We start from the raw sequence: 26,606 nt of genomic DNA, 5'->3' as shown, positions 1-26,606 counted from the left end.
TTTCGCTCGCTTCTTTATCTTCTTTTCTCATCTCAATTAATTTATTTCTTGTAAATCTATGAACACTAAGAAAGCACGCGGAGAAACGTTTTTCTCCGCTCGGAAGATGCTTAAATTCTACTTGGAGACACTCTGGCCAGATGCCCGAAGAACAAACAATCGAGAAAATTCGAAAAAAATCAACGCGATTGTTATTATCTCATTCCGACAAAGCTGCCAAAAAAATTTTTCATAAATTTCCATTTCGATTTAACGACTCGAAAAATTAATTCTTAAAACATTTTAACTTCGATCGATTATCCACTTTCTCGACCTCATATAAAAATTATTATCGAATAAAATATTGAGCAAATTTTTTAAGATTTTTTTTTTCTCTTTCCGTGATAAAATTGAAGTTGAAAAAAAAAAAGATCGAGAATGATTTATCTCCTATAATAATTATTTCGTATTTCCTTAGGACATCTGGCCGCGAGTGTCGTGTATTTTTGTTTGTGTATGTATGCGTATACGTGTCCTCTGTATGTACTTGTATGTGTGTGTGTGTGTGTGTATACACAATAAACGTAACTAATTAACGGTAAAATAATCTATATACGTAAACCTAGTGCGCTTATGTATCGAGAAGAGGGGACAAGGGGGGTTGGACGAGGGGGTTTGAAGGGAGGAGAGAGGGTTGGAAAGAGAAACGACGAAAAGTTAGTTACTAGAAAAAATTATTTAGGCGGCTCGCAGAAAAAAAAAGATCGGATGTCTATTTAACTTTTTCTTTCCTCTCGCGTTCGAAAGATATATATATATAGATATATACATATACATATATATATATATATATATACGTATATGTATATGTATATATATATATATATATTTTCTTTTTTCTTCTCCTTTTTTATTTAAAAGAGCCACGAGCCTGCGAGTTTCGCCGAAGCGCGTTTGCACGCTAAACAATAATTATCATTTATCTTTATTATCATTTAGTATCACATTGCGTTCACTGTTTTGTGCTGGCCATTTTTGCCTGGCTTAAATGAGAGCGCACACCACCCCTCTAACCTCTTCTTACGTTCCTTTTTCTTTTTCATTTTTTTTTCTTTTTTTTTTTTTTTCCCTTTTTTTTCTTTTTCTCACTTCCATACACGCCGCGTATATGCGTGTATACACGCCAAAGGCGAAAATGGAACGAGCGATCTCATCCTCGTTCGGGATAGAATGTTTTTGCGAACACTATGGAAATTCTACGGACTGGAATGAGATGATTTTATCGACCGTTTATTCATTCATTATATGGAAGATCCTTAAAAAAGAAGCAGATACGCTTTAGAGAAATTTCCTTCTTTACAATAGGGTTTTTTCGATGTTAGGTTAAACTCGATAGATTTTTATCGTGGTTTTTTATCGCAAAGTCAATGTTTTTCACGAGATGGAATGTTTCGCGCGAGAAAATTTCGATCCAATTCTTAAGATTAATTATTCGCGTTCCTTTGTTTGTCCAAGATCGCTCGTTCCATCTCGTCCCCGAGATTTTCGTATGGCCAAGGAGCTAAAGAGAGGTCGAGGCCCTTCTTCAAGGCACCTTAGGTAGTAAATACCTATCTACAAAAAAAAAAAAAACTCATGACGTCCTGCGCCAACAAAAAAAAAAAAAAGAAATTAGAGAAACAAAAGCCTACTACTTAAAAAAAAAAAAAACAATCTATCTAAGAGAATCCTAACGAAACTTGGATTATTAATTCGAGTGATAATTAAAAACATCTCTTCTTTCTCTACGTGAAAATTAATTAACGCTTTTTTTTCGTTTTCAATTCCTAAGCGAGCTCGTGTATTTCGTCATCATCTTACGCGTAATCTTAAGCCTATGAACACATGAAATCACTGCCCAATCGACCAATTTTTGGACCCATTTTGACAAGGCACTCGAGTCGCTGAGATACCAAACAAACGTTTCGCGTGGATGGATAAAGAACGCAAGATGGGATAAGGATAAAAAGGGAGGAAGGTTGTTGTTCACGATCGATTGGAAGACGAGGATTGTTGAATCACGTGGAAGAACATTGGGCAACGTTTCTTCAACGTCTCTCTCTCTCTCTCTCTCTCTCTCTCTCTCTCTCTCTCTCTCTCTCTCTCTCTCTCTCTCTTTCTCTCTGGACAACAGTTTGAAAAAAAAAATAATAACAACAACAACAACAACAACAACAACAACAATTATTGTCGTTTCTTCCATCTTAAAATCGCCCGATAAATGTTCCTCCTCTTCGCGGGACGAAAAGAGAACAGCCCGATCGTATCCTTTTTTATCCGCGTTGTTTATGATTAGACAATTTTTTTCTTTTTTTTTTTTTTTCCCTCTTTTTTTTCTCTCTCTCTCTTCCTTTTTCCTCTTTTTCCCTTCCGAATACCGACTTTTCACAGCTCTCTCTTTCTCTCTCTCTTTCCAGCAAAGCAAATTTGTTCGAGGCGATTGACAGGGCAGGATACCTAAAATCTACCTAAGACAGAAATCGGTGGAAAAATCAGTTGGTCCCTTTTTTCAAAGTGTAAAATAAATTAAATCCGTCCGCATTGTTTCCTACTACCTACTACATAAAACGGTAAAACGGTATTATTATTATTATTTACACATTTGTGAGATTGTTTTGCGCGCGATCTGAGGTAAACGAGAGGTTCTTCTTTTTCTTCTTCTCCTCCTTCTCTTTCTTCTCCTCTTTCTCCTTTTTTTGCTGCGGCTCTGTTGTGTGTCACGTGACGCGAACGGGAAGCGTTTTTTTTCTTAACAAAGCAATCTCCCTCTCTATCTTCCTTGCTCGAATAAGTAAAGACGCGACGAGAGAAGGATGCGTTTCGAATTCACTTTGCGCGAATAATACACTCTCTATGTATGTATGTATGTATGCATGTATACTTTGCTCGATCGATCGATAAATTATTACGGCGCTCTTTTATCTGCGGTCACAAACGGTCGTAATTGACTCTCGACTCTCTTCGCCTCTCTTCGTTTCATATATATATATATATATATATGTTTATGTATCTTTTCTATCTTTTTCTTCTTCTTATATTTTTATATATACTTTATTCTCGTTTCTTTTTTCGACTCTCTTAACGTTTCCTTAACGCGAGGAGACCGTTGAACATTAGTCCGACACACACACACACTTCCGATACACGAATCCGTCGATCGCCGGAAATATGTTATTTGGTCAGAGTTACTGGTCATCGCTTATTATAATAATAATAATAATAATAATAATAAACAATGTGGCGAATTCGTTGCATCGTTTTCGAGTATAACTTGTTGAAATCGTTCGCGAAAACGACGTAACGCTTTTTTCTATTTTCTTCTTTTTTAATCGCGAAAGGTTCTTTCGATGCTTCTTGCCGTTATTTCTCTCTCGAAGAAAGGGGGGAGAGGGGGGGAAAAAAGATTCGCGAAAAAAAAAATCACGAAAAGTTCGTCGAAAAAGTATGATTTAGAATTTACGAAAATTTTACGAGCGCGCGAGTTTATCCTCGGAGAAAATTGTTTTCGTAATAATAATAATAGCAACGAATACTCTCGAGATCATCTCGAGATCGATATATTTAAAAATATGGCGAAAGAGGAGACCATTATTATTATTATTATTATTATCATTATCATTATCATTATCATTATCATTATCATTATCGTATCTCGTCGATCACGGAAAAGTTGTTGAATTCACTTGAAAGGCACTCGCGCGTTTATTACTTCTCCCTGATATCCGAATTCCGTTTCGCTCTTTCCCGGATCGATTCTCGAGATATTCGGGGAGGGTTTGCGGGGGCGGGGGGGGGGACGACGACGAAGGCGACGGGAGGGGTAGGGGGCGGTCGTCGGGCTTGATCCGCGTCGCTAGTCGTGCAGATTCTTGCTCAGGAGGAGATTGTTGTGGGGCCCGGACAGATGCCTGATGAGCTCTTGAAGGCTGTCGAAGCTCAACGAGCAGAAGCAACAGGTGAAGGTGTTGTCCGGGGCCGCTATCACCCCTCTGTGCACCGAGCAGAGGTGCTTCAACAGGTGGGCCTTCTGCTTGAACATGGCGACGCACAGCCTGCACGCGAACGGTTTCTCACCGGTGTGCACTCTGAGATGGGTCTTGAGGTTCCACGACATCCCGAACTGTTTCCCGCAGTAGCTGCACCTGTACTCGCGCACCGGGGTAGATTTCGGCGGGTCGTCGGTGGGCGGGGGCGGCGGGGCCCTGGTCGAGGGAAGGGCCCAAGAGCCCCACGGCGGTTCCAGGCCAGCGGCCGTCGCCGGGTCAGCGCTTGGCGGCCTGTGCGATCCACCGGGCGGCGTCACCGACCTGTCCTGCTGCCGGAAACGGAAACAAACGTGCGAAAACCCCCCCGTTTATCTCTCTCTCTCTTTTTCTCTCTCTTTCCCCGCCTCGAAGAGGCGGGACGCGCGCGGCTACAACTGACCGCCTGATGACACGTACCAGGTAGGGGGGTGTGGAGACGCTGAGGGGACGGGGCGCTTGCAACCTCCTCGGCGTCTCGAATCCAGGGTTGAACGGGACGAAGGCAGGGTTCTGTGCGGGCGCGTTGTGGAAGCCTGGCCTCCGCTTCCTGTGGGGCGTCACTATGTACGCCTCCGCGGGCGGGATCGGTATCTCCTCCGGCTTCCGCTTCCCCGGCTCCAGGCCCAGCGCGAGCCGGGCTGCTAGCTGCCTCCTCCTCTCCTCCGCCTCCTCCAGCGACTCCCGCCTCTCCAGCAATTGTTTCTCCGGCCTATTATATGTGTATATATAATATATATAATATATAATAATATATTAATATAATATATATATTATAATTATATATTATAAATTATATATTATAATAATATATTAATATTATAATAATAATATATATAATATATAAATAAATATTTGGGGGGGGGAAGATTTGGGAGGAAGAATTGAAGTTTCCCTGTGAAAAATCGAAGAGGAGGGATTTTCGAAGGGGATCGGTTCTCTTTCTTACCTGGGCACGATGTCGTGGGAGCTCTCGCTGGTCGTGGAGGTGCCCGAGTTCAGGCTAAGATTGACGGGGTCGGAGCTGTCCCTCCGCCTCGGCGGTTCTATGCTGCTCTCCCTGTTCCCCTCGGTGAGCAGCGCCTCCTCCACGCCTTCCACGTCCACCTCCGCTTCCTCCTCGCATCCCTCCGTCTTTATGAGCACCGAGCAACAGTCCGCGGGATTGTTGGACTGTCTGAAAGTCCGTCGATCGTCGATCATCGACTCGGTTTTTCGGAAGTGTGGAAGGAAAGGGGAACGGGATAGGGGAAAAGAAATTTAACCCTTTGCGCTCGGATACGTTTGATTTTTTTTTTTTTTTTTAAATATCGTAAAGCGTGGAATAATGTATTATCGAATGGTTAGATTTTTTTTTTTTTATCTCGAATTAAACCGTGATCGAACTAATTTTTTTTCGAGTTTGACAGTTTGATAGAAATATTATTTTCAAAGTTTTCGAGTTTGTAATGAGTTTGATTTTTCGTTAGGTAAAAATATAAGAAGAGTAAGAATAATAGTGAATGTGAGAACACGTTTTTGGAATATTAATTCAAGACGAGTTTTATTAAATAACAAAATTATTTCTATTCGTTAATTGATGATAGAGAGAAGGGACGATAGAGATGTATTAAGAAAAGTAAGATAAATATGAAATGAAAAATAAGAATAATAGGCGGTGAATGTTATTATTCAACGTTAGTTTCATTAAATAACGAAATTATTTCTAAGAAGAAATCGACGATAGAGAGGAGGAAAATAGCGATGAAAATAATAAGAATAATAGATGGTAAATGTGAAAACACGTTATTATTCAACGTGAGTTTTATTAAATAACGAAATTATTTCTATTCGTTAATTGACAATAGAGAGAAGGAAAATAGCGATGAAAATAATAAGAATAATAGACGATGAATGTGAGAGCACGTTATTGGGATATTCAGTTCAAGATGAGTTTTTCGTTATTAAATAACAAAATTATTTGTATTCATTAAGAAATCGACAATAGAGAGGAGGAAAATAATGAAAATAATAGACAGTGAATATAAGAACACGTTATTGGGATATTCAGTTCAAGATAAATTTTTCGTTATTAAGTAACGAAATTATTTGTATTCGTTAAGAAATTGACAAATAGCGATGAAAATAGAGATATAATATAAAAAGGTGAAAAATAAGAATGGACGGTGAATATGAGAGCACATTATTGAGATATACACTTCAAGACGAGTTTTTCGTTATTAAATAACGAAATTATTTCTATTCTATTATTAATTGACGATAGAGAGAAAGAAAATAGTGAAAATAATAAGAATAATAGACGGTGAATGTGAGAGCACAATGTGAGTCATTGTAAAGTTTGCTTTCAATAAAATAAAAAAGATGAAAAACATCAAACATTTTATGGCGATATTTACCCCGAGGATGCATCTTAATAATCACTTTATTATCAAAATATCCCTCGAAAGAACGACTATAGACTTCAACATTCCACAAATTTTCATTCTTTACATTTACCTAAGATACCTAAAATTGGAATACAAAAATTTATACGCGTTAATTCGCGCGTGAAATCGTTTCAAATTAGCTAAGAAAATCCACCGAACGGGGATTCGGGAAATCCAATTGTTGGTTCGAGCGAAAAAGGGTTGTTGATCCTCGTGCGTCGTCACACAAGGAGAGAAGGAACGTTACCGACCTGCCGTCGTACTGCGATTCGTAGCTGGAGCTCTCCTGGCCCTCGGAGGGTTGGGGGGTGGGTATCCTTTCGGGGTCGGAGTTGGTGGAGGTCTGCGGTTGGTTAGGCTCGAACAGCTCCGACTTTATCTGGAGAAGCTCGAACAATTCCCTGAGTGGCGTGAGCTCCGTCGACTGTCGGATACGAATACGAGTTTTTTTTCATTTTTATTCCAAGCTTCTCCCGGAAAAAACTTAGCCTATCCGAGGACTTATCCGGGAGAAAAAAAGAGGGGGAGGGAGAAGGGACGCTTACCGGGATCAGGGCTTCTCCGTTGTAGAGGAATTCCAGGAGGTGGGTGAGCTGGGTTTTTCGCACCCCTGACAAGTGGACCACGTGGTCCAGGGCGGGGTTGCGAAGGAGACTAGCCAAAAGGGGACTAGCTGCGGCCAAAACAACGCGATGGGCCTTCACCACCGACCCATCGTCGCATGCCAACGTCACGTCCACGTGACGGTCCCCGGTGTACCAGGCTCCTACCTCCGCGGCCAAGGTCGCCGGATGCTTCCCATAGTGGAGCGTGAGGAGACCGTCAGTATACATCGTCTGGAACAACGAGTCGATTCTTATTATTATTATTATTATTATTATTATTATTATTATTTATATTAGTCGATGCGTTCTCTCCATCTCTCCCCTATCCTCGAACAGGCATCGTATATATATAGAGGGGAATATGAAGCGAAGAAACGAAAACGTTTTCCGTGGAAATTCTTTCGCAACGAGGCGAAAAGAACGAGCGAGATATACGCGTTTCGTTCGCGTCCTTAACCCAATAAAATTAACGCTCGTCTCGTCGCGCGCATGCGCGACAGAGAGAGAGAGAAAGAGATAGAGAGGCCGGCTTCGTTACACTAATTTCATCCTTGCTCGCCCCGCCTATACGCGTGTGGAAACGGCGGAAGGCGGTGACGTGTCGCGAGATTACGTTTCTCACGTTTCTCCGACGTTTCTCGCTTCTCCTCGGCTTTCTTGCTTTTTTTTAAACAATATAATCTAAACGATTATTCAGGCTCATTCGAATTATTCCCGATTCGATCCCTTCCTTGGCTAAAAAGGAGAAGGGGTGAAAGGTAATGGAATACACGTTACGTTATTATTAATCGTTAGAACGATTAGAGAATCGTTTTTATATGTTCGTACGAGAAGGGAATTTTATAAAGTTCGGTGACGTGATATCGTTGCATCGATAAACGTAAGATGGAATCGCGTCTGTTCTTGGATCGATCAATCGATCGATCGAGTCGAGAGACTCTGGGAGGAGGGGGTTGAAGGGGGGGGCGAGTGAATCGAACGGAATGACATTAGAAAATAATAAATAATGGTTGAAAAATGAGTAGTCGTAAATTATATTTCGCTGTAATGGCGATGACGTAATGACGAATGTATGACAATTCGCGTCATATTTTTTCATTTTTCTTTTTCTTTTTATTCTTCTTCCCCCCCTCTCGATTATGTTTGAAGTGAATTTGACATTTGATCGCGCAACAATTTTGATGATTTCGTCGTTTCCCAAGGGAGGCCGCGGGAGAGAAAGTTTGATTTCACGTTTTATATACTCTCTTGGCCGGGCAAAAGTGTAATTAATATTACGAAATCAATGCCGTAAACATCGACGCCGGTTGTTCCGCAATGTCAAACGTGTCCCAGCCGCAAAGAGTTTCACGATTAACATTCACGAGTGATCAGAGGGAACGAAATTATTTTTTTCTTCTTGCCGAATCTAGAACGCAAAGAATGGGTATATCTCGAAACTTAATTTAGCGTTAAATAAATTGTATCGAGTGTATTTCGTGTTTCGAAGCGGAGAGATTGAGAGAGAATTAAATTTTTTTTTCTTGTCGAATTTAGAACGCAAAGAATGGGGATATCGGATATCTCGAGGCTTCGTCGTCAAGCTTAGCGTTAAATAAATTGTATCGAGTGTATTTCGTGTTTCGAAGCGGAGAGATTGAGAGATTAAATTAAATTTTTTTTTAAATCGTATTAAATTGTTTCTATAGATTTTAGAAAATAGGAGAGTCTAAGATAATAGATCGATAATCGAAGATAATTTCGTTAGTTAAACGTTCACGTGACAGTGGAATGATATAGGAGTTCGTCAGCGGGTATTCATCAACGTAAGTTTGCCTTGGATGAGTGATCCGATCGGATTGGAAAGGGAAGACCTTGGGTAAGAGTCGCGAGGAGGGCGTGAATCCCGGTGTTTTTTCTCAGGCGACCGCGGATCACGTACACATTGCTTTCTTTCTTTCTTTCTTTCTTTCTTTCTTTCTTTCTTTCGTTAATCGATATTCCGAGATCAAGGCCAGTCCGAGCTATTCGATGCTATTCGATACGTTTTCAACGATCGCCGTTTATTTTCACTTAAAACGTAATAAAACTCGGCGTATCTACGTTGGAGATATCGATCTTTGATGTAAAAACTTCAATGCCGATACGCGTATATCGCAGCTCGTATCAAAGCTCTCCTACCCAAAGATCGAACGAGATATAAGATATAACTGCGAAGAAGCGAATCGAGAGACAGATCTCTCTCTGGGGAAAAGGAGAGGGAAGGGGGAGGGGGAAAGCGGTCCTTGGGCGAGAAATATGGTAGCATTACTGGTACTGGTACGCATACGCATACGGTGGTCTCTCGGTTTACGAAGAAAATCGCTGAATAAGGAAATGATCGCTGGTGCGTCTGCGCCGTTTGTTGCTGGCGTTAGCAAGCACGGCTCGTGAAGTTCAGGGTCAATCGCTGGCCGACCGGCTGCATTACGTCCACGCTTACGCTTACGTTCGTCTTTCTTCTTCTATTTAGGCCTTGAAGACTCGCCGGGCGGGGTCTCGTGCCATTCGTGGTAGGTGGGGGCAAGGCCCCGTGCCACTGCATGCAGAAACTCTGGCCCACTTGTTCCTCGGGGTGGAGGGGGTGGTGAACGATCCAAACCCGCCGATTTTACTTCGCAGGAACGGCGAGTAGTCGCGCGCGCCTACTCTTTGTAGGTGCTGCCCTCTTCTCGATCGCTTCTCGACGCGTCGGTAACCGCTGTCGAGTTCGTGTTCTATCTTGCTGTACGTCGATAAATAGGAGTACGTCCTTCACGGCAAGCTTTGGCGGTGGATACGAAATCTCTCCTCGATCGAGAAAATTGGAGCGTTCCTTTCCTGTCAGTCCTCCTGCTGTTCTCTCTTCTCGTGAGAAAGAAACGTCGAAAAAAAGATGCGTTCTTATTCGCTTCGAACTCGTCTCCCCCGTTTGTGTATCGCGTATCATCTTCACGTATCATCGAACGAGTTTACGAAGCTTTTTACCAAGTTGGCGGTGAAGTTAATGATAAGAAAACTAGTTTTTTATCTATAGTATATCGGTATTTACACGTTTCTTTTTTTTTTTTTTCTTTTTTTTCTTTTTCTTTTTCTTTTTTTTTTTTTCTCTCTCCTCTTATTCACGGTTTTCACACGTCGTATACACCTCGTAGCGACCTCGCCGGCGAATTAATCCTCACGTCGTAAAAGTGACCGTGTCATTTATTAACCCTTTCAGCAATGAATAGTAGTATGGATATGAACGTTTCCTACTGTGACGTGGTGCGATTTGCTACAATCATCGCGATCGTTCATCGCGATATTTAAGCTATTACTTTCTACACCGTGAAAATTATATAAAATAGACGCGAAGCGTTATTCCTACTTCAAATATCTAGTACCTGGTATATTTCGTAACGCGTACACATTTCCATACCTACAACTTCTAACAATGACATTTGCTGGACGCGAATGTATATGTGGCGATATTGCTCAAACGCTTATTTGACGGATGAAAGTAACGCGAGACGCGATACGAAATACGCGATTCGATATATTCGTAAAAAGATCGATCGATCGATCGATCTCCTCTTTTTTATTTCTTTTTCTTTTTCTTTCCTTTTTTTTCCTTTTTTTTTTTTTTTACACCAATCGTTTTTTCGATCAATCGACGACGAAAGAGAACGTGCAATAATCATCGATTATCGAACGAGTGTACGTTGGGAGACTCGCTACGAGCCAACGAGAACCAACAACCGCGTGTCGGTCGTCTCGTGTGCAAACGAAATCGTGCAAGACGTAAGTAAGGCTGGTGGTTATGCGTTCGTTGTTTCGAGGAGGAAAAAGGAGAAAGATGCACGATGCACAGTGGGAATTGGTGCAACGACGAGGTTGGCCCGAGGTTGAGCGTTGGAGCAGCGGAGTGAGCGGAGATAAGAACAAGAGGAGAAAGTTGGCGGAATTCGTAAATTTCGTTGCGCGAACTCTCGTCGCGCTCGCTTATCGCCCCGGCATACTAATACGAGCTCGCGCTCGCGCGCGCACTTTCGGCACGACGCGACACGGAGAGTTGCACGCACACCGTGGAACCGCGTTCGCACTCACACAGCCGAGGCGCAACGATGCGCAGTGCCATATACACGCGAGCATTATAATCTTCTATCCGGATGGCGGACGTTACGATCTACCATTGAATCGAACAATGGCGAAACTGGGTTACGCAAATGTCGAGGCTGGAAATTAAAGCGCGAGACAACGGGGCCCGAGAGGGGGAGGATAGCAGACACCAGCATCGGTGCCTGTGAAAAAGATTTACCCCTCTCTCTCTCTCTCTCTCTCTCTCGTCCCTCGAATGAAAAATCCACCGGGATGAGGTCTCGATCATCAAGATGTACGAATAAATATTTTTGATTCTCGGTTGCTTTCTTTTTTTTTTTTTTTTTTTTTGGAAAAAGATCGACCGGTGAATTTCTCTTTCTTGTTTATTAAAAGAGAAAAAGAAAAAACTCTTTCTCGTCGTCGTTGCACGGTAAATGTATCTTTTTTTAAGAGAAATCGATCGAAACGATAATTGTTACGAAGAGATAGCGTTTTCTCGACTCGGTGCCGGACTCGATTCGATATCACCGCTCAATAACATACCGCTAATCGCGTTTGAGGCGAATAACGCGAATCAATCTTAACGCGAGCGAGTTTAAAAACAGAGACAATAAATGGACGTTATTTTCCGACAACGACTATGATTCCATTTTTAAGGATCGATTTCTCGTTGACAAACTTGTGTATATATATATGTGTATATATATATATATACGTTTTAGACACTTTCTACCGACAATTAAATAACGAAGAAAGCGGTAGGATCCGAGTTACGCGAAAGCGAAACGTAACCGGACTATCGAACGCGATCATTGCAGGTAAGGTAAGGCGAGGTGAGCGTAAGGTGAGGTGAGGTAACTTGTCCAATTTTTTTCCCCGTTTTTTTTTCTCTCTCTTTCTTTTCTTTTCTTCTCGCCGTTACGGTTACGAGAAAAAAGCTGCATTCGCATGAATTCGTCCTCGTCGTCGTCGCCGTCGTCGCGCGGACGGATATAATATCGTAGCTGGCGTTATTATATTCTCGCGATGGAGAAGCGGATCGCGGAGGATTAAGGCGAGGTTGAAACCGCGCGCGGATTGAGCAACGCGCGAAGAACTCGTTACGAGGCCTGTTGTAATGGGGTCCAGCCGTTTCCGCTCCATTTTTTGTGGGCCCAATTACGTTTCGCCAGCCTCAATAGGCCGTGTTTCGCGGTCTCATCGGGGGCCGTACGTGTACGGACACACGAAGACGCTTCGAAAAGCACTCGTTCGGAACATCCATTCAAGGGGTTTGCGGGGAGGCCGCGTCACCGCAAAATATCATCAACAAGAGAGAAGAAATTCCATCGAACGAACGTCGTCGTCGTCGTCGTTTCCTTCACGAACAATGTCCGTTTAATGCATATTTTATCTTATTTGTTCCAAAGTGAGAAACCAGTCGATCTCTTTCTTTATCAGAAAAATTAGTAAAAATTTAATTCTTGGATCTATTTTTTTTTATCCATCGAATCTCGATCGGCAGAAAAATAAATTAATACGTTAATTCTCGATCCTAAGTATTGTTTGCACGGAGAAAAAGAAAGAGGCGTATAATTCTAACCGAGGTGGCAGGGTTATGACACCCCGTGACTCACACCTTTCCCCGATTTCGAATCACTATTTTTCCAACTGGTCTCTCACGCTCTCCCTCTTGCGCATCGCTCCGTCGACTGTGACGTACTCTCTCTCTCTCTCTCTCTCTCTCTCTCTCTCTCTCTCTCTCTCTCTCTCTTTCTCTTTCTCCTCCTCCTCCTCATTTCTCTCCGTCCCTCTCGCGATGGCTCGCTCGCTTTTCAACCGCAGTCTTACGAAAATCCCTCTCTCCCCCCACCTGCCGCCTTTCGATATTACGAAAAAAAGAGCGATATAAAAAATGGAACGCGAGAAATGGAGGAAGGATTACGATATTTATTTTTTCCTTTCTTTTCGAAAGAATTATAGAAAAATTATAGAATGTAATAGAAAAGATCATCCTATCCATCCATCCTTTTCCTCCCTCCTAAATAAATTTTATAGATAAAATTTCTTCTTTCACGAGGAGGGGAGGGGAAGAATGATGCGGGAGGAGGACACGGACAACACGAGTTCGAGTTTCTCCGGATCGGTGGAGTTTCGAGTTGCGCCACCGACTCGGTGTCGATGTGTATTATTTATCCGTCCCAACCGCTCGTAGAAGGAGGAGGAGGGGGCGAAGTTATTACCAAGAAGGGCGAGAGAGATGGACGGATGGATTATAGGTGGATATGGAAGAGGCGCGTGTCGAAAAATAACAAGGATCGGACGACTCGTTTAAGAGAAGGACTCGTGCATATATATATATATATATATATATATATATATATCTCTCTCTCACTCGGCGGCGGTTACGTAGGGGAACGACGACAGAATTCCCTCGGCCGATCGGCGGTCGTCGAGTCACCGGATACATTTCGTTCAAGGCCAGAAAGTAAAAAGCCTTTTCAGCTGCACTTACGTACCAACCTAGCCGACTCTAACTGGTACGTGGCCGCACACGCTCTTGCCCAGGTATATACGTACGTGGTTGTACGTGACACACGTTCCGCCGCTCGTCCTTGTGTGCGTGCGCGCGTGTGTTGCACGCGGGAACTCGTCTCTCTTTCTCCCTCCCTCCCTCCCTCCCTCCCTCTCTCTCTGCCCGTCCTCTCTCGCCGCTCTCTCCTCGTCTCTCTGCCTCTCGTTCCTCGAAGCGAGTCCGCGAAGCGGCTAGTTACATGATCCATTCATTATATAAGAACAATCGCCTTCTCTAATAGACGCTCCATCATTGTAGATCTGAAGGGCATGTTTGTTACGCGCGCACGCGCCTTGCTCGCACTTCTTCTTTCGCTCTCCGTCCATGGGCGCGAGCGTCTCTCTCTTTCTCTGTCTCTCTTTCTCTCGAGCGGTCTCAATTCGCTCGCTCAGAGAAAATTGAGAGAAATTTGGAAACGTTGGAACTTTGTCGTGTTCCGTCTCGACGAAGAAACGGAGAGGGAGTAAAGTTTTAGAGGAAACGAATGAATAAATTAAGCGATTTAAGAAGAGGAAGAAGAAGTACGACACTTTCGATTATTTTTCTCGAGCCGCGGCTGATTAAGCCTTTTAAGGAATTCGCGGCGATAAACATGATGTCAGATGTAATATTGAGCGTCGCTCACTTTTTAACAGTTGCATAACTAGAAGGACGGCCGGGCGGTGGTGGAGCGCGTTGGAGCCGGCCAGGATCACGTGGAAACGCGGAAACGCGTCGTTTCGAAGGTGTCGGAGGAGTCGAGACTCCCGAGGAAAAAACAGAGAGAGAGAAAAAAAGAGGAGGAGGAAAAAAGGAGAGAGAGAGAGAGAGAGAAAAGAAGTCTCAAAGCATAGACTTTGGCAACGTTGCTCTTTCGATTCTCGACGCTCGTCCTTTCTCCCCTTACATCGACGAGAGTGGCGCACACGCGTTACCTCGCGTTGCGTTGTTGTACTATAAGTGCACGCTCCTCTGTAAACAGGCTCCGTGTGTACCGGCCTTTAAGCCGCGACACACACACACGCACGCGCGTTGCGTCCCTCTTATGTAACAAACGATCTCTTCTCTTCTCGTATCCTCCTCGTACGTTCCAAAACGTTGTCGAGACGAGAACGTCACAAATCGCGTGTCCCACTCTTCCTGGAAAATCCTCGATCCTTCTCTTTCTTTTTCTTTCTTCCATCGCATTGATCTACGTGCAAAATTGTTGGTTGGAAGCGATGTTGCCGCAAGGTAAGGCAAAGGAGGAAACAAGCAGCCGGCGTCGAATAAATAAACACGTGTGGAAAGGAAAAAAGAAAAAAGAAAAAAAAAAACGGAGCGAGATTTCGATCCGTTCAATGTCAAAGGCTCTGGCATCATCATCATCATCATCATCGTCGTCGTGTGTCGGGCTGCTGCTGCACCTTTTACTGCGCATCGGGAGATGCAGCGGTGGCGGCGGCGGCGGAGGAACCTCTCTTCGCCTCTTGGTCGTGGACGGAGGAGAGTTAGTCATCGGCCGTCCGATCGCGCATATATATATATATATATATAAAATATATATATTTATATATATGTATATACGTAGAGCCGCCGCGATTCAGGACTATTAAACGGATGACCTTTCACTACCTAGAAGATCTACATACACCTACACGTAGTAGCGGCAGCATGCGAGATACCCGGCGTGCATTCGCGTTACGCAATCGCGATCGTTCTTCCCCTCCCTCTTCCCCTCTTGCCCCTAATCCTCTGCGCGCGCGTCCCCCCTCCCCCCTCTCTTTCTCGTCTCTCTCTATGGTTAGACACGCACGCACGCCACCAACGTTTCGACGGATCCGAAGGGCAAGCGTTGTTGTGGTATCGCTTTTTTTGCTTGCCTTTCCTTGCGTCCAACGATTCGGACGGACGAATAGGCGCACGCCTATTTGTTTTCGAACGCGCGCTCGTTGGTTGCGGCAACCAACGTGTTTTATCGTCGAACCACGCGATTAAAATGGAAAGATTCGCTTTCCCGAGAGATTTTAGATATTTTAATTATATATTATGAAATCGGTTTATTGGAACGTTTAATGGAAATTGATTAATGGTTATTTCGCGTGGACAATTTTTTTTTTTTTTTTTTTTTTTTTTTTTACACGAATGTTGCAACGATCGTCGCTTGCAGCCGTATTTTAATAAAGCCAAGATCGCTGCTTTTGGCTCGGCCTTGCTCGCGCCGCGCCGTATTATAAATGAGTCAGGCGGAAACGTCCATGCGATGACCAACGTTTCGCGAGAAGTAGTACCACCTTCCCTCTTTCCTCTCTCTCTCTCTCTACGCAACTTCATATATCTGCGCTTTCTCGAAATAAAACTCGCTCAACCGATCCACCTCCCATTTTCTTCCTATTATATTTCTCCGTAAATATAAAGTGTACTATTATTCCATGTTTGAACGCACAGCAGCTATATTGGATGCAATAATATCGATCGTGGGAGAAGAAAGAAAGAAAGAAAGAAAGAAAAACAGAGAGAGAGAGAGAGAGAAACGAAAAGCGCCGATCGTTTGTTTATTCACGATTGGTCATTCGTGACGGGACCACCGTGGCCATGCCAGTTAACGATGACTTCCGACACGTAACGTCCAACTTTTCAAAATGTTATGCAATGTCCCGCCATTGCGGCTGTTCGTCGCGCCGTACCTTTCGGATCCTGCCCAGTTGGAGGCGCCACTGTTCCATTCATTCGCTCGTGAAAAAAGATTCACCTATATCTATGCATGTATAACGCAGCACCGAAAAATGTTTACGCCTTCGAGAAGAGAAGCGACGATGTTTCTCTCTCTCTCTCTCTCTCTCTCTCCCCTTATCGAAATTCCGTTTTACATCCTTTCGCTATCTGCATCGAACTTTGATACCGCTATTCATATCGAATTGCGCGTTACGCTTATCCGCTGTTATACCGTTTAGCCCAGTTTCGACGACGCTCCCCGCGTCGTGTTAACCTTTTCGCGCTCGAAACTCAAAGCCAAGATTCGAACAGATCAGGAGGAGGCGAGCCAACTCTCTCTTTCTCTCTCTCTCTCTCTCTCTCTCTCTCTCTCTCTCTCTTTCTCTCCAACTGACAGTTTTTAATCCGACGAAAAAATAATTTTTTTTAGAAAAATTCGCTCGCGTGGATTCGTTTCAGATTCGAAGAATGGAGAAGTGTAAAGGGGAAGGGAGGAAATTATGTTGGAAAAGTTGTTTCAAAAGTCCTCGTGTTCGAAGAAGTGGGCTTTTAAACTGGGGAAAATCGGGCGGAGAAAAGAGGCGGTGCAGAAAGAAATCGAGCCGATTCTCCTTTCCCTGGAAATCGTGGCATAGTGTCGAGGTATCCGGTGGAACGACAACACGATCCAAGCGTCGACTAGAGCGGCATGCGCCGTGCTACGCGATACTTTTATGCGCGGCTCCTGCTGCACACTGGACACTTACGTAATCGCAATGATCTCACGCCGTGGGTGGGGACCGTTGTCGCTGTAACACGCTCGCTCGCGCGCGCGCGCGCGTACACCGTGTCCGAAAAGTGCGCGCGAGGAAAATCTCGTCTCTCTCTCTCTCTCTCTCTCTCTCGACGACAACTCTCGAAAAGTATCGCCATCATCGATAGAACAAGTCTGAAAGGAAAAAAAGGAAAAAGCGAGCCGATATCGCGCAACCGTTGTCCCATTGTTCCATGTGAACGCGGCCAATTTCCAAACGCCGCGTTACGATTTTTCGTCGATCTTCCACTTCCCCACTCTTCCCTCCTACGAATCCAATGCGACGTCTCGTGCGTAAAGATCGAATTAAAAAGGGAGGAGGAAGGAGGGGACAATCCCTTCGCGTTTTCTTTTTTCGTCGAATCGACGGGGGAGCGAATCGGGGCGAAATTCGTTGTTATGTAGGTCGTCGGACGCTGGTTGACGGGGGGATGATTGGCGTGTCGCGAGAGGGAGACGAAAGATTGCGAGAGCGACAATGGGACGAAGGAGAAATTACGGGTGTCGGTTCGCGCGTGCGTAGGAGCGAGTGAGAGAGAGAGAGAAAGAGAAAGAGGGGCGCGCGTAAGCTGCTGCGCTGGCTTAACGCGCGCCTAGCGAGAAAGTTTGTTGCTGCCTCTTTCGGCGCGAAGGATGAAACCGCGCGAGCGAAGAGAAGGAATTGGAACGAAAAGTGATTTCGTTCGGGGTAAAAAATACGGAGAGAGGGGATTTTAGAAGATATAAGATACAAGGTTAAATTATTCACCTATTGGAAGTCGTAATCGAAGAGAATCCTAGAGAGGAAAAATGGGATATCGATCGTGAATAATAGCAAGCGAACAGACCGTTTGCGCCTCGTATAGAATAAAATCGCAAAACAATCGAAGACAGTCGTCGGTGGCCTTTAATGAGCGAGCTGTACTCACGCACACACGCGAGCGCGCGCGCGCGCGCTTTCGACGGCCGAACGGCAATCGAAGCACCGATTGTGGCAATGCAGAAACTTATCATTGCAAAACAAAAATGCGGTTCTCCTGAAAGGAAAAAAAAAAAAAAGGGAGAAAGAAAAATGGAAAAGTTCTCCCCGTTGAGTAGGCGAGGTTTTCTCTTTTTCGAGAACCGACCGTTTAACCGATAATTTCTTATCGCGGTTGCAATTTGCAACACAGTGTTCGAAAGCCAGCGCAGCAACTTGTCCGACGCCAACGTGTGAGAAATTTCTCGAGGAAGAGAGAAACGAAGAATTTAAAAGGAATTGAAAGATACATATATATATTTAAGACTCGTGAAAAATAACTTTGGAATTTTTCCTCTTCCTCTTCTTCTTCTTCTTCTTCTTCCTCTCCCATTCGAGTCGAGAATTTTTTTCAAGTTTTCCTAACAGTCGAACGATATATATATATATATAACTCGTACGTACAAACCTCTTTCCTTCTAAACTCGCGCGTGACATCATTCCTAAAAAACCTTTCCCTCCTTTCCCGCGACATTTTATCCATCGATTCGTCGTTTCGCGGTGGAATCGATTCGCTCACGGTGGGTAATCGGAAATAATACCTCCCCTCCCTCGCCACAACCATTTATCGACAATTTATTTTCCTATCGCTCGTACGCCTCCTATATTTGTCTTCGAACGTAGCGAATAACAGGTTCTTCTAACACGTTACTCTTACGTTTCCGACAATCGGTTACGCGTTCGCGCGTCCCCCTCCCCTCTCCCTTTCTCTCTCTCTCTCTCTCTCTCTCTCTCTCTCTCTCTCTCTCTCTCTCTCTCTCTCTCTCTCTCTCTCCCTCTCTCCCTCTCTCTCCATCAACCTCTGTTTTCGGAAACTTCTTTCTTCTTTCTCTCTCCGCCGAGAATTGGGACACTTTCACTGTCGTACGAAACTCGCAACTCGACCGGCCATATTTCATCCGACTTGCGAAGAAAGTCGAGCCGGGGATATTCGTCCGTTTCTTCCACCATTTCGAGCCACCATTTCGAATTTCACCATTCCTCCACCGATCATTGTGATTGTGACTGTGGTGGTGTCTCGCGCGCACACCTCGTCGTTTCGCTTATTATTCCAGAGAGAGAGAGAGAGAGAGAGGGAGAGGGAGAAAGGTTATTCTCGAGTCGTTGGAAGGAAAAGTTTCGGATCAAAGTTGGATCGAATCGATCCCCGAAGGCCGATTCGAGCGATAATTTCTTTCTCCCTCCCTCCCGCCCTGCTCTCCCTCCTCCCATTTTTCTACCGCGTCGCACCGCGTAGCAGCGGGCAAAGTGGGTAGCGAGCGAGAAGCGAGGAGGAGGCGGCTGAAAGCGTGTGGGGCCTCGAAACGTGTGTGTATATATGTATATGTATATATATATATATATATGTATATATACATATATATATATACGCGATAGATGAAAGTGAAAGGGAAGGTAGAAAGGGTTGGCGGGCGACGTGTATACTCGTGGCCGGCCGCTGTTACTCGCCGTTGTACTCGGCGGGCCCCCTCAAGATTTACAATCGCCACGAGGCACACGACGGGCCTCGGTAACGAGAGGAAAATAACCAATCGCAGCGGATCCGCGATTCACGCCTCTTCCAAATTTGTCCAGAATATCAGAAATCGGAATCGGTATATTTTCCATCTCTTTCTTCTATAATAATAATTTCTCTCCAAGATTATTACATATATATATATATATATATATAACAACGTCGAAAGAGGACAATATATCGATATCTGTACGACTCGTTCTCGATCAAAAAAGGATCGATATTGGGAAAATTCTCTCGGTATTATTACGTATCGTTCCTCTTTGAACGGCGATGGGGACTCGTTCCACTCGAAAAGTAGGCGAGTGGAGTATATTCGTGTTGGTAATTGACTTTTCAACCGGGCAGAAAGGAGATTGTTGTTGTTACGTTGTTTTCTCGACGATCGCGTGGGTGAAAACGGTTCCGCGCGCGGATAACGTAATCCCTTGCAAAATGTTGGGCATAACATTCCATCGCTCTGTTTCAGGGATCTCTAACGTTGGTGCGTAATGGTGGACGACAATCGTGGTGGAGAAGTGTTCGAATCTCGATGAGCCTTCCCTCCGCCATTTTTTCGAGAGAAAATTTTTCCTTCCTCGAGAGAAGAGAGGAGAGGAGAGGAGAGGAGAGAATCTTTGTCGAGGTAGCGTTTGAGCCTTCCCTCCGCCATTTTTTCGAGAGAAAATTTTTCCTTCCTCGAGAGAAGAGAGGAGAGGAGAGAGAGAGAGAGAGAGAGGAGAAGCCGAGGAAGGAATGTGAACGGCACGTTTTCATTGAAAGATAACCCGAAGAATATTTCGCAATCGAGCGTACTATACGTGACTACCATTCGACCAAATTCTTTCTCGAAACGCCAACATGCGACGAGCAGCGGAGTACCGTTCAAGGTCGCGACGCGATGCGTTTCCATTTCGACTCGACTCGCCTCGAAACGGAGGAAAATTCCTCCTGTCTTTCGAGCCCCTCCCCTCCCCTCCCCTCCCCTCCCCTCCCTGCGCAAAGGAGAAAAAGAGGATCGTTCGGCGAAGGAGAGGAGGGGGAGGGGGCGGAAGGAATTTATTAATTCCGGTTGTTTTAATCCCGCGTTGACCGTGAAAATCGTGAGATCGATCGAGAAAAGAAACCGAAGGGACGCCGTGGCGGAGAGAAGAATTGTAGTCGGCGGTGTGTAATTCGTATCCGCCGATTCGGCGAAACTCGGCTTCGCCGGAGTGAAAGTGCACGGCCGGCGAGCGAAACATTTTCGCCTGACCGTCGTCACTTGAACCGTTGAAAATCGGCGCGGCCAACTTTTTCTCTCTCTCTCTCTCTCTCTCTCCTCGCTCAGCCGATCTTTTCCATTTCGCCCGGGGAAACGTTCTTTTCCTTTTTTTTTTTTTTTTTTTTTTACGTAACACGCTCGATTTTTCCAACTTCTTCTCCCAACTTCTCTCTTCCACGAGATTTAAGAGAATAGTAAAATGAATAACTCTGAATGGAACGGAATTGGAAAAGTATATTTACATTTTTCGAGAGAATTGTTGAGAGGAGGGTTGAAGATCAAGCAGCAAAGATGCGCGAAAGTGGTAGAGAGAACTCGAGAATCCGTTCTCTCTCTCTCTCTCTCTTTCTGTTTCGCGGCGCGAATCGCACGCGCGGATTCCCACGGTGCTAGATAAGAGAGACGGGTGGAGATAGGGGGAGAGGAAGAAAGGAAGAAGAGGAGGAGGAGGGTAAAAAGAGGAGCGAGAGAAAGGAAAGGAAGAGAGAGAGAGAGAGAGAGAGAGAGAGAGAGAGAACGTCGACTGTGGAACGATGTGGGAAAAGAGGAAGCTAATCAGAAGCGGAAGTACGCTCCGGCGAGGCCCGAGGCCTTGAGAGAGTCGGGCCGCCGCTGCGCCGCAGCTTTTAGCTCTTTTAATTGCAACTTTATTTAACGCGCTTACGTGTGCCCTTACACATCGAAACGCGTGTAGCCACCGAATCACCGTCTTAATAAATCGCCTTGCCGTCCTCATCGAAGAAACGTGTGTTGTGTGCGTGGAGCGAAGGAAGAAGGAAGAGGAGACCGTGGAAGGTGAAAACGAGAGTCGAGAGAGAGCCCCTCCCCCTTCCCTCTCCCCATCGAATTCAATCGATATATTTCTCTTCTCTTTTCGGATTTTCAACGCGAGCGTTGTTGCCATTACTTACTTCTTTTCACTTGTTTGTTTTCGAGTTTTAAAAAATAGGGGGACGAGCGTATTAATTCGGTTAACGGGTTTATTTTTCGAGATAATTGTCGGGAAAAGGGACGGGGGGAATGGACTGAAGATTGCAAAGATGCGTGAAAGTGGAGAGAGAGAGAGAATTTGTACAATATTATGTATATGAATATTTGTACAATAAATATTAATTCATGTGGGGGTATATTTTGGGGGGAGAGGGGGAGGGAAAAAGAAAGATGGAATGAAAAGACGCACACCCGGTACGTGGCTGGCGCGTACCGTACGTGATTATAGTTATCTCGCGGCACCTATATTAGTTACAATCGGGCCGCGATAATCGAGTTGTTGTTATCAACTGCGAACATTTCTATAGGAGCGATAATGCCCGACCGCGTTGCTGCAGTCTCCCGTTTTCGATTTAATCCGCGCCCGTCGAATTCCGATTGTTAATTCGACGATTATCCTTAGATGAAAATCGTACGTGAAAGAGGAAGAAAGAAGGGTTCGAATTAGTTTCGAGATCTCGAGGAGCCAGATATTTTTTTTTTTCGACTTTGGTGAAATCCTTCATCTTTTTATTTTCTCTTCTTGCAACGCGCGTAACGCGTATAATAATCGTTACATAAGCTTTTGAAATACAAAATGTACGGAATATTTTGAATAATCGATCGAACGATTGTGCACGGGACGTGGAAGGAGAGAAAGGAAATGCACCTATCCTACCTACCTACCTACCTGCCTGCCTGCCTGCCTGCCTGCCTGCCTGCCTGCCTGCCTGCCTGCCTGCCTGCCTGTCTGTCGCCCGTAATTAATGGAAGAAACGTAAACCAAGCGTTGTTACGTAAGATCAATCGGACGTGATTCACGAACGATTTAGTCGGATCGATCATCGGAAGCGATGAACGGATATCGATAGATCGGATGTAATGTATAAGAGGTTTCGCGCAGATACATTGTTTTCGCACAGATAGCGGCCGCCCCATCGATCACGCGTCACAGCTTCTTCGTTAATTAACCATTCCCTTCCCTAATGAATCGAAATCGCTCGCTCGCTCGATGGTCAAATCAACGACCACGTAACACGGTTAAAAAAAAAGAAAAGTTGGATTCGAGATTCGTCGTTCGGCTTTCATCCCATTTCGTTTCGTTTCCCTTTTGCCGTTGTTGCCAGTTCGATGAGAAACGACAGAGAACGCTTGAAAACGCTTAAAAATGCTTGAAAACGCTTGAAAACGCTTGAAAATGCTTGAAAACGCTTGAAAAAGTTACTCGCGGGCGGATATTTAAATTTCTCCGCATGGATACACGTAGCCGTCGTAAACTCGTCGCCGTTGGAATGCTCACGTTCGTTCGATAATTGTCTTTTAGATTAGCGGATGTTACGTCGATTAATAATAATAATAATAATAATAATAATGATAATAATGTTTCGCACGTATTGTAATCAATTTTGTACACACGCGCGAAGTATATTTGAAATAATCTTCGAGCGAAGAAAAATTTTCCTTCCGCGAGTGAAGTGAACACGAAATTTCGAAGCTTCAAACTCCTCACGGCACTCTCCGTCGAGAATTTGTTATTGCAAGTTATTTCCCAGATATTCGGGGATGGATAGATATATTCGCGCCGAGTTCCATATGCACCGACTATCCGAGAGCGCAACATAAATATATCCGGCAGATAATGGCCACATGAATACGAAATGGCGAACGTAAAGACGCCTTTCGACGAGCCCGACCTTGACTCGAGATCGCTTTTTCTTTACGATCCGTCATCGCGAGCCATTGATGACCACCACTGTAAGAAACTCGCGAGAAGTCCCTCCTCCATCTTTTTTTCTTCTTTTTCTTCTACTTCTTTTTCCCTCCCCTTTCCCTCCCTCCTCTCCCTCCCTCTCTCTCTCTCTCTCTTTTAAAAACAGTTGCGCAACCGACGTTCATACGCGACCATGGAACACCTGAACTTGAATTACACGTTCGGAAGAAACGTTTTTATGCCGCTACGCGAAACGAGTAGTCAACACGAGTCTCTCTCTCTCTTTCTCTCTCTCTGTATTCGAAACTTTTCTGAAGATTGCCAAGATATCGGCGAAGGACAACAATGGCCAATAAAAAGAAAAAAAACGGCAAGGACAACGACGAAGTTGTTGGTGAAATTGTGTTGCGTATTCCTCGCTGCGCCGAATAATATGTTCGCAAAGTATCCAAATCCCGTCCCTGTTTCGCGCAACGGCTATTTGAAATCGCTTTTTTTTTTTTCTTCTTCCAATCCTCGAAGCAAGAATAAATTTCTCCGCTGATCGGGACTCTTATGGACTCTGATGGATGTTTCGACGCGTAGAAAAGAATAGGGGAAGGAAGGAGAAATGTATATATCGACATACTTTCAAATATCTCCACTTTTGAATTACGCAATTAGACGTAGCTCGAAATATGTTATGTAAGGTTCGTAATATTGCAACTATATATATATATTTATACATTACGTGAAATGAGAAAAATTTTTCATTCAAACCTCGCGCGAATTCGATCGCGTTTCCCGGATCCGTCGAAATCCATCTATACCTGTCTCTTCACCGTGGAGACGTGGAATTGATTCGGCTGCCTCGATTCGCGCGGTCTCTCGCGCCCAATCGCGAAGGAATGCCGGTTCACTGCTCCGATAATTTCCCTCGTTATCGTTCGCAGTCGAACGAGGAATCTATACGAGCCCGGGAAAATATACAATCGAGATATTTCCCCTTGAACTTGCCCAATTTTCATTTTCGTCGAACGCTTCCACGCTTTATATATATATATATATATATATATATATGAAGTTGTTATAAGCGAAGGACGCGCTTCATTTCTCTCTGTTTTGTTTTTTTTCTTTTTACGACTTCATAATGCGACGAACGAAATTTCGCGAAGCGAGAATTTACCAAACAAAGATAAGTGTACCGTGTAGAGGAATCGCGCGCACGTGTGTATTTGACGCGTAAAAAAGTTTCGTCGAAATTACATTAGAGAAAGGGGCCAGAGTTGTGGTTCGCAACGAGAATATACGAATCGGTGAAACGAAGGAGCGATTCTTGCGCGTGATATGCTCACCTTTGTTTGTCGTTGTTCCGAATCGTCCGTAATCCAATTAATCCAATAACGATGGTATCCAAGGAAAGGCGGTCGGCGGTCGGCGGGTGTTTCCCTTAAGACTCTCTCGAGGAGTCACGAAGCATCTCCACGAGCCGACGACCCGAAATCCCGTGATTGCGGCGACGAGGACGGTACATGCACGTGACATACATTGATGTACCGGAGCGTGTATCACCACCGATCGGCACCACAAATCGCACCACGTAGTTGGAGGAGCGCGGACTCGAGACGGTCGAACATTAACCGATCCGATCGATCGGATGGAACGAGACGACAATGAGAAAAATCGGTAAATCGGCACTTATGGAATTATCACACAATTTTCTTCTTCTCACTTTTTTTCTTCTTCTTCTTCTTCTTCTTCTTCTTTTCACCAGAAACACGCACGAATGTCGTCCTCCACGTTTCGAAACGAGGCTGTTGCCGATTCGAACCGATTTCCGCGAATCATCGATATCGCTTGCACTCAGGTGAGAGGGGGGGAGACAGGGGCAGAGGGGGGAAGGCTCGCTCTCGATTTCGATACGCACGTGGCACGTAAAGGGCGTATTTATCACACGCGCGATCTCGTCATGGCGATCGTCATCCTCATCCTCATTCTCATCACCATTATCATTATAATCATCATCATCATCATCATCCCGAAGGGCGTAATTCGGTACCGTGACTCATGATCACCGCCGCACACTTTTCTCCCTTTCTTTTTTCTTTCTCTTCTTCGCTCCGTGAAAACGTTAAGTTCTCTCGAAACGGGGACGACGACTCGATGGACGCGATTCGATGGATCGTGGCGGCGACGACGACGACGACGACGACGACGACGACGACGACGACGACGACGACGATGGCGGCGACGACGACGGCGGCGGCGGCGGCGGCGACGACGACGACAACGACGCGGAGAACTTTTTTCCAACGGGGTCTGCTCCGTTGGCTGGCCAGGGTCAACCGGCTGGCTCCGAGCGCGGCACTTTTACCCGTTGGGTACTCTCAAGGACTCGGAGGTGGCTCCTATTCCTTTCTCTTATCCTTTCGCGCGCGCGCCTTTTTTATCCCGCTAACCTTTTTAAGCGCACTTTTAATTCCGCGCTCCGTCCGCGTGTCTCCGTCCACCGTTCACGGAGCTTTTATTGTAAAAGAGCGTTAACGTCTGTTCGCCAGATCTGAGGACGAGGCGAGGATCGATTTTTATCGTGGAGAGAGAGAGACACCACGACGGCGAGAGAAAATCGAGTCTCGAGGTTGGAAGGGTGGTAGAACGAAGCAGTGGTAGTAGTAGTAGCGCTAGTAGTAGTGGTAAGTAGTAGTTGTAGCAGCGGCAACGGCAACAGCAGTGGTAGTAGTGGTGGTAGCAGTCGGAAGATTGGAAAAATACGCGATCTCGTTAGGGCTGAGAAAGATAACAAGTGGATTCAGCCACATCCGGATCGTCTTTCAAACTTGTCCTCCGCAACTGGTGTCCTCGACAGAGAGAGAGACAGTTCCTCCTCTCTCTCTCTCTCTTCTCTTTCTCTCTCTCTCCCTCTCCCTCTCTCTCCCTCTCTCTCTCTCTCTCTCCTTTTCCTCTTTCTCCACGTAGCAGAGTCCGCGAGTCAACCAGACCACGCTCGCTTCTTTCACCGACCC

At 44.9% G+C, this 26,606-nt stretch overlaps 1 protein-coding gene across 2 annotated transcripts; it reads right to left on the bottom strand.

Moving 5' to 3' along the window:
* Nucleotides 1-19: 19 nt before the first annotated feature.
* Nucleotides 20-25,706, bottom strand: LOC122714242 (transcription factor Ken). 2 transcript variants are annotated; one of them, XM_043935433.1, is made up of 6 exons: nucleotides 24,939-25,706; nucleotides 7,012-7,302; nucleotides 6,718-6,890; nucleotides 4,990-5,217; nucleotides 4,461-4,752; nucleotides 20-4,330 (listed from the first exon to the last, which is right to left on the bottom strand). In XM_043935433.1, exons 2-6 carry the CDS (start codon nucleotides 7,297-7,299, stop codon nucleotides 3,872-3,874), a joined length of 1,440 nt encoding a protein of 479 aa, XP_043791368.1. In that variant the 5' UTR covers nucleotides 7,300-7,302; nucleotides 24,939-25,706; the 3' UTR covers nucleotides 20-3,871. The 2 variants fall into 2 exon arrangements, with proteins under 2 accessions (XP_043791368.1, XP_043791367.1); XM_043935432.1 differs by having other exon boundaries at nucleotides 1,069-4,333.
* Nucleotides 25,707-26,606: the final 900 nt, after the last annotated feature.

The sequence above is a fragment of the Apis laboriosa genome, unplaced genomic scaffold (assembly GCF_014066325.1).
Source record: "Apis laboriosa isolate Shangri-la unplaced genomic scaffold, ASM1406632v1 scaffold28_cov147, whole genome shotgun sequence".
NCBI classification, from domain to species: Eukaryota; Metazoa; Arthropoda; class Insecta; order Hymenoptera; family Apidae; genus Apis; species Apis laboriosa.
The sequence above is the reverse complement of the archived record's forward strand: the minus strand, read 5'-3'. Positions and strand labels throughout refer to the sequence as shown.

Excerpts from the sequence above, each read along its gene's own strand:
- LOC122714242 (XM_043935432.1), bottom strand. The coding sequence starts at position 7,299 with ATGTATACTGACGGTCTCCTCACGCTCCACTATGGGAAGCATCCGGCG. Across the intron at positions 6,891-7,011 it reads ACGGAGAAGCCCTGATCCCG|TCGACGGAGCTCACGCCACT; the intron begins GTAAGCGTCCCT and ends CGTATCCGACAG. Across the intron at positions 5,218-6,717 it reads GAATCGCAGTACGACGGCAG|ACAGTCCAACAATCCCGCGG; the intron begins GTCGGTAACGTT and ends ACGGACTTTCAG.